This window comes from Nansenia antarctica (assembly GCF_963989245.1).
Source record: "Nansenia antarctica genome assembly, chromosome: 5".
Lineage (NCBI taxonomy): Eukaryota > Metazoa > Chordata > Actinopteri > Argentiniformes > Microstomatidae > Nansenia > Nansenia antarctica.
In genome coordinates, this window is record NC_137690.1 from 60672707 (window position 1) to 60681521 (window position 8815).

The 8815-nt window shown below is 43.2% G+C and overlaps 1 protein-coding gene across 1 annotated transcript; it reads left to right on the forward strand.

Annotated features, from left to right (window-relative positions):
* Positions 1–4660: 4660 nt before the first annotated feature.
* On the forward strand, positions 4661–6050 carry LOC308158932 (lens fiber membrane intrinsic protein-like; the record flags this gene model as incomplete). The annotated part of the gene is made up of 4 exons (XM_080532649.1): positions 4661–4835; positions 5161–5310; positions 5590–5724; positions 5989–6050. 4 exons carry the CDS (start codon positions 4661–4663, stop codon positions 6048–6050), a joined length of 522 nt encoding a protein of 173 aa, XP_080388775.1.
* Between the last annotated feature and the right edge of the window lie 2765 nt (positions 6051–8815).

Below are 8815 nucleotides of genomic sequence, written 5' to 3' on the forward strand. Positions count from 1 at the left end.
TCCTCCGTTGGAATCGCTTGGCTGCGGCGTTCCTTTTCCGGGTCAAATGTTCACGGTTTCCTTCGAGAAAAACAGGTCACATGTCTGGACCACAGAATCTAAAAAGCCTTCAAACAACAGACATCAATGCGTTTATTTTATTATTATTATTATTATTATTATTATTATTATTATTATTATTATTATTATTGTTGTACCAAAGAGGATGCAATATTTCACTGTTTTCACATGTTTTTATCTGTGAATGATTGATTTTAAATAATAAATAAATACATATTAAAGCCTTGCTATGTAGTTTGGAGACTGTTACAGTTATACATGTCCTGGGATACATCAAGTTTATTGTTATGTCACATTACACAAGTGTAACAGTAAAATTATTAGGCTTCGGTTCCTGACATTGCATTGTAGTACAAGACATAGGGCATAATAATTGAAGTATAATTCAAGATAAAGAAGTGCCAATAGTACTGGTAAGACAGGACACACTAGTGATGCCACTAGCGATAATAGAGAGTTCAGTAGTAAAGTGACTTTGAGCTTAAGGTTACTGTAGTCCGTATGGGTTGAGCTAGGGGAAGATAGTCAATTGTCTACAGTGGGCTTGTTCATGAGCCTGATCGCCTGGGGGAAGTAGCTGTTTGTTAGCCCCTGAGTTTTGGCCCTGAGGCTCTGGAAGAGGCCTCGCCTCTTGGACGGCATCGGTTCAAACAGGCTGTGGTTGGGGTGGCTGGGATCGTTGATGATCCTCCGGGCTTTGCTGACACACTGTTTGTCGTATATATCCCGGATGGAGGGAAGCTTACATCCAGTGATGCACTCAGCTGTCCACACCACCCTCTGTAGGGCTTTGCGGTTGAGGGCAGTGCAGTTGCCATGCCAGGCAGTGATGAACCCAGTCAGTATACTCTTGATTGTGCCTCTGTAGAAGGCCCGCAGGATCTTCGACCCCATGCCAAACTTCTTCAACCGCCTGAGGTGAAAGAGGCGCTGCTGTGCCTTTTTCACCACCTGTTTGGTATGCACGTCCCAGGTGAGGTCATCAGAGATGTGGATGCCGAGGAACTTAAAACTGCTGACCCCCTCTACGGCTGACCTGTTGATGGTGATGGGGCCCTGTTCCCGACCTTTCCTCCTGAAGTCCACCACCAGCTCCTTGGTCTTGTCAGAGTTGAGAGAGAGGTTGTTCGCCTGGCTGTACTGAGCCAGGCAGTCGACCTCTCTCCTGTAGGCCGTCTCGTCATTGTCGGTGATCAGGCCAATCACTGTTGTGTCATCAGCAAATTTAATCACTGAGGTGGAGCCGTGTGTGGCCACTCAGTCGTGGGTGTACAGGGAGTAGAGGAGGGGACTCAAGACACAGACTTGGGGGTCACCTGTGTAACGGTTAGAGGGGCGGAGGTCTCAGAGATCCAGTCACATAGGCTAGGGTTAAGGCCTAGGTCTCTCAGCTTGGTGTCGAGCCTGAAGGGGACAATGGTGTTTAATGCTGAACTGTAGTCTACGAACAGCATCCTCACATAGGAGTTCCTCTTGTCCAGGTGGGTGAGGGCGGTGTGGAGAGCAATGGCAATGGCGTCGTCGGTGGATCTGTTTTGCCGATAGGAAAATTGGTGGGGGTCCAGTTCGGGTGATAGTGAGTCACAGACCAGCTCTTTGACCAGCTTCTCACAGCATTTGCTCACATCGGAAGTGAGAGATAGGCATTTAGGCAAGTTATCTTGTTCTTTTTCGGCACAGGGACAATGATGGCTTGAAGCAACTATACCTGTGGAGAGGGAGAGATTGAGTATGTGCGTGTACGCGCCAGCCAGCTGCGGCGCATACAGTTTGAGCACCCAGCCTGGGATGCCGTCTGGCCAAGGCACTTTGTGGATGCTGACGCGCCTGAGCTGTCTGCGCATATCTGTTTTGGTGATCACCGAACACAATAACAACAATAACATCATATCCATGGAGTCCATTTAGATTGTCCAAAAACCTAATATTTAGGCCCAACTCTTTAGATCAAGGACATTGAATAGGGAATGTCACAGCCCATTGCACTAGAGGGCCAGCTGGAGATACAATCGTCTTGCTCAACTGATTGTTTCTGACTCAGTGGCTTACGCCAATAAGTCTTTGCTTACACCTATCCCATCCTTTCAGATCTATAAAAGTGTCCTGGGCGGAAGGTGTTGTTGTTTGTTTCAGGACAGGGCAACCAAATCACTTGATAAAGCACTGAATGCAATGCTCTCCCAATCCACGGGGGGGCGTTGCCTCTGTGACTATTTCATTAAAAAAGAGGATTTAACCTGGTATTTCAAATATATAAATCAATACTCTTGTATTATGTATTATATATGCATATTATACAACAAAGAAGGCTACCGTATGATTTTTTGTTTTGTTTTGTTGTTTTTTTGTTGTTGTTGACAGAAACAGTAATTGTGAACTCCCAATTGTGGTCTCTCCCTATAGAAAACTTTAATTGCAGCTTTTCAAATACCTCTTGAATGTGTCAGTCCAACATTCCCCAGAAAGTTATCACCACCCACCTGCCTTGCATGATGAGGCAGTCATAATCAGATCTTTGCCTATCTGTCGTGTGTGCATTCTCTGGGCATCTTTGATTAAATGCTAACACCGATCGGTAGATTCAGTGAAATTAAATGGCAGTCATAATAGCTAGTTTTGATCTATTGATTGAAATGACACAGTGGTGGCAGCTTTTGATGAAGGGTTTGACATTTCTGTCAGTGGCAAATGACCTTCCCTTTTTCAGGCCTCACAGAATCTTCTGTGACTGTGTTGAGAATGGCTGTGTGTGTGCACGTGTACAGTATGTGTGTGTGCACGTGTACAGTATGTGTGTGTGTATTCAGGGAAATATTGTAGCCTGTCATTTGCCTTCAACACAGTCTGCAACCCAGGTGGAATGATAGTGCCATACGGTGGAATGATGAGATCACACAACATTCAATAGTTTCTTTATAAGGAATAATATTTAGTGAGAGGGTTAGTGAGCAAATGTTGGAGAGAGACAAGTAAGTAGATACAGGGGCCATCTCTATATGTGTCTGTCCATGCTGCTACAGCTCCACTCCATTGAAAGAAAGTGTTTGCTTCAGCATGTTGCATTGACTCCAGCAGTACTGCATACCTATGCACATCCACAGTTCTAGAACATACCAAATACAAACAAACAAAACAAAACAAATCATAGAGCCCCCCCCATCCTAGGCCCCTATCTCCCCCCTTGACCCCTCCCAGCCTCAATAACACTGAAAGGGATGAGGTCACGTGCCCCATGCCCCCCATGGTGGCTTGTTCAATTGCCTGTAATACAGGGGGTGCTGATTGTTGTAAAGGGTTTTGCTTCCATCAACAGAAAAAACCGAGGGGATAACTTTTTGGAATTCCGCCCAGGGGAATTCTCTGACTTTCTCTCTCTCAGCTTGCAACGTCTCTCCCTCTCTCTCTCTCTTTCCTCTCTCCCTCTCTCCCCTTCTCCCTGGAAAGGTGGACTGTTAAGAGGGTGCTTTCACTGAAGAACCAAGGTAAGGTGTATGCTGTCTGGGTTTCCTGTGTGGGACCTGTGTGGAACCTCTGCTTGAGTAATGACATGATTAATCTGATCTGAAAAAGGATGACAGGGGTGAACTAGTAATAGAACAAACATTGATCAAACTGTTGAGTGCCTCAAACTACCAACAACAAGGGTGTAACATCTATATAAAAAGTATATATCTGCTTGACTCCCTCGTTTTATTCGGTGTCAAGTATTCATTGGTATTTAGAAAATGACAAATGTTATGGGTTCAGGCCAAAAAAGGCACAATTCACCCAATTCAGCCTATGGGAGGTGAACAAATAAAGTCTTGACTAAATTACATTTTGGCATGTACAACTTGGCACTGCATACTGTTTTCAAGTGATTTTAAAAATGTGGAACAGACTTCATTTTAGCACTCGGTAATGTCAATCTACACTCAGTAATGTCAATCTACACGAATTGGCCTTTTACCTCATTCAAGTTTGACATCGCTTCAGTTGTCAGTGCACATGGCAATGAAACGAAAACAGATTTTGATAATCTTGTAAAGTGTAATGCATGTGCAAGTGCACTGTGGTGGTCAAACCTGAGTGTGTTGTATGTGTGAAGCACATCACATGGTAATGATATTGATTATAAGCTCTTTTTCCTATATATTTATGTGTTCTCTGCGAGCTGTCAACAGAGAAAATATTGGCAAGTTGGACAGTACTTTGACTGTTATGGTTTTACCAAGTTTTACACCTGTGTAAGAGTATGTATTTTGTACATTCACAGTTGCATTGTGTACACCTATGCATTTTCTGGTAATAAGCAATGGTGGCAGCATCATTTATGTGGTGTATGTGAATACAGTATGTTTATGAGTGTATGTAATTGTGTGGGTGCGTGTGTGTGTGTGTGTGTGTGCGCGTGTGTGTGCGTGTGTGTGTGTGCGTGTGTGTGTGTGTGTGTGTGTGTGTGTGTGTGTGTGTGCGCGTGTGTGTGTGTGTGTGTGTGTGTGTGTGTGTGTGTACAACACGTATATAAGTGCATGTTTATGTGATCAGTACCACTAACCACCAGTCTTCCTCCACTCCCAGTGTCAGGTGCTACGCAGCGGCCGCAGCATCTCAGGTCAGGATGTACAGCTTTATGGGAGGGGGCCTGTTCTGCGCCATTGTAGGGAACATCCTATTGGTGGTTTCCACGGCGACAGACTACTGGATGCAGTATCGTCTCTCAGGCAGCATCGCCCACCAGGGCCTGTGGAGGTACTGCATGTCCGGGAAGTGCTACATGCAGACGGACAGTATCGGTGAGACAACTTCACACACACACCACAAGGGGGCCTGACCCAGGGGAACGGCTGGGTTCTTTTCACATTTACAGACCTGTTCCTGAACATCTATGGCGCCATCTGCTGTCTCTGTATGAGCAGTCAATGCTTAGGCCTACAGCATCCATATTGGTAGTCATAATGGTTATGATATGGCCATATGTTAATTAGATATGGAAGTGCCCAGGAACCCTTTGAACCATATGTCTGTCTTCCTTCAGCCTACTGGAACCCTTTGAACCATCTGTCTGTCTTCCCTCAGCCTACTGGAACCCTTTGAACCATTATGTCTGTCTTCCCTCAGCCTACTGGAATGCCACGCGGGCCTTTATGATTCTGTCGGGGATGTCATGCTTCGCGGGTATCATCGCGGGCATCCTCTCCTTCGCCCACTTCTCTGCTTTTGAGAGGTTCAATCGCTCCTTCGCTGCAGGGATCATGTTCTTTGTTTCCAGTGAGTCCTCTGCTTTACATGAATGACTTGGTGCATGAGGTGACATACGACACACGTGCACACACACACATGCACGTGCATACACACACACACACACACACGCACACACACGCACGCAGGCACACACATACACACACACACACACACACACACACACACACACACACACACACACACTAAAAAAACTCAATTGCAAAATACATTTCACAAATGAGCATTTATAATGAGTATTTATAATCATCACTACATTTATACATTAATGTATCCATGTTCCCCCAGCTTTATTTGTTCTCCTGGCGATGGCCATCTATACGGGTGTGACAGTGAACTTCCTGGGGAAGCGCTTCGGTGACTGGCGCTTCTCCTGGTCCTACATACTGGGCTGGGTGGCACTACTCATGACCTTCTTTGCAGGTAAGAACTGGCATGTAGAGCGAAGAACTATTCAATCATGGGTCCCTATCAATGTCTTCTTAATCTCCACTGATCACAGATGATTACTGAAGTGACTGCTAAATGTGTATTATACTACAGTGTGTATCTGTATTACTGTATTACACGTACCGTTACTAAGTAATGTGGGGAAACAAGGCATAGGCTACCAGAGCAACAGGTTGTGAGGTCCTCTATGTCTGGTTTGTGCCCACTAACACATCTGATGTGTTATGTCTGTTCCAGGGATTTTTTACATGTGTGCCTACAGAATGCATGAATGTAGGAGAGGGGGCAGTCCGCGCTAGAGGAACAGCGCAAGCAACAGCCACAAACACTTTTTAAAAAGAGGACCATTTTACACTGAATGAATGATCATGCTTATCCAGCGAGGCAAGCATACATGTATACCGCTTTTCTTGACTGAGCTTCAACCGTGAACAAGATGTCTTTGCTTCTTCCCAGTGGATTTCCTGGATAAATAAAGGTTTGATCGAAAAAGATTCATGACAGTGGCCTTCCCCTTATTTTTTGCTATACCCTTCACATTTTGCCATAATTCTCATGACTTTATTTTCAGATAAAGAAAATCTGGATCATACACATGTTTCAACACAAGAGGGCACTACCTTTTAACCAGATCTTATCCACCTCATTTTTCTGGTTTTCTGCTCGAAATGACATGCCCACAGTGAATATAGAATATCTCCACAATCACAAGGGCCTTCATAATGATCTTGTTATCAAATGAAAGCTAACACCTGTGGGGTGGCTGTAGAAGTGTCAGAATCAAAATCTATGTTACTGTGTCAGAGTAAATAGAGCTAGAACATTATAAAACATCTCAAATTCAGTCTCCGCCTAAAAAAACAACAGCTTTTACAGTGAATATCACCTTGGAAACCTGATAACCAAGCCCAAATCATCTAGGAATCAGTACTCCAGGGTCTTATTAGTACTTGTGCCAAAGTCGATGGTAGTAATGTGAGCAAATGCAACTTTGTACCTGTTTTAGTACAGGTATGTTTAGGTGGACACCTATATGTTTAGGCCATTTGGAGATATTTTGGCACCATCTTTGACCTTTGACCTTTCTCTTTTTTTTTTTCTGGGATTTTTTTGGGTTGGCCGACCAATGGTTTGGAAATTCGGCGTTGAAACCGGACATGACACATTCTCCAGTTGGAGAAAGCTGGATGTGACTTGGCCGTGTTTACCGTCTCGGGGAAAAAATGGTGGCATCGTATAGCATGCAAAGTTGTGAAAAAAATGTGATATTGATGAAGAGAATTGATCGAGGTAAGCTCTTTATATCACTTCGGATCCACCTGTGGGTCCGTTGGCTCCTATGAGGTTTTAACAGAGCTAAGTCAGTGGAGTTCAAATGAGACAGTATCATTTGCAGGGGTCCAGTTGAAGTAAAAGAAAAGGTTTAAACACACATTCTGATTTACCTTTGTTTATTTGTAAACAAACCTTGAATTATTATAATAATGTATAATCATTATTACAGAACGGAACTTCATAATTCAATTGCTAAGTTGACCAAGGACAACTACATTGTAAAAGAGGATCCCTCTGTGCAACAACAGCTAAAGCTTTGCCATCTACTTTACATCTCTCCTCTCCCATCTGCTCTCTCTATCTGCTCTCTCTATCTGCTCTCTCTATCTACTCTCTCTATCTCTCCTCTCTATCTACTCTCTCTATCTCTCCTCTCAATCTACTCTCTCTCTCTATCTCTCCTCTCAATCTACTCTCTCTATCTCTCCTCTCTCTGTCTCTCCTCTTAATCTACTCTCTCTACTCTCCTCTCTATCTCTCCTCTCTATCTACTCTCTCTCTATCTCTCCTCTCAATCTACTCTCTCTATCTCTCCTCTCAATCTACTCTCTCTATCTCTCCTCTCTCTGTCTCTCCTCTTAATCTACTCTCTCTACTCTCCTCTCTATCTCTCCTCTCTATCTTCTCTCTCTATCTACTCTCTCTATCTCCTCTCTCTATCTACTCTATCTCTCCTCTCCATCTACTCTCTCTATCTATCTACTCTCTCTATCTACTCTCTCTATCTATCTACTCTCTCTATCTATCTACTCTCTCTATCTCTCCTCTTTATCTACTCACTATCTAGTCTCTCTATCTCTCCTCTCTATCTACTCTCTCTATCTAGTCTCTCTATCTCTCCTCTCTATCTACTCTCTATGCAGTGAGATATGCGTCCATTCTCCTCTGAGGTGAGTAATGACAATCTGAAGCAATACAATGTTTTGTATTGTTAGGTATAATAGTATAGTACTTTGATATGATCTGTATTAAAACTGTTGCACAAGAATGTCAAGAACAATACATCAAAGTAAAACTAAGACTAAATAAAGGTGGTTCATTGCAAAACCCCCAAATGCTGTAAGAGCTGGCTTAGAGTCAACACAATGATTCAACATAGGAATCCCAAACCTAATAGTGAAATAGTCATCTTTATGAAGTTGTTTATGGGACAGATTGTTTCCATAGCTATCGTCCTGTGGAAACTCGCAGGGAGGGTTCTAGAACACTCTGCAAGACAATGCAAGATGAACAGAATAGAATGAAGAAGAATTCCTGGACCACTGGGTGGTTCCATTGCCTACATAACAGTGTAAGTCATTAACCATGGCTTCCTCCTTCACGGAGGTATTTTTCCCATGAATATCAACTGAAAGAGGCAGTAGCCACTAAGGTAATGGATGGCTATTTCTGACCCAGGAACAATGGAAGAAATGTAAATACTTCATCACCAAACACAACTCCATACTTGGTCCCTTTAGCGTCATTGATGAAATTATGTTTACAGTGTAAAATGTTTGCTCCATTCCAAAATGTATTGCAATGATACTGACAGACACCAGCTAGATTAGTGTGGAGCAATTTGGTGGTCATTCTTTCTGTCACATACACAGAGTCACGTGTGAATCCCCAGTTTACTCTTCTATAATAATAATAATTATAATAATAATCAGCAGCAGCAGCAGCAGCATAATCATTCATAATCATAATCATAATCATAATCATAATAACAATACATTATATTTGAAGT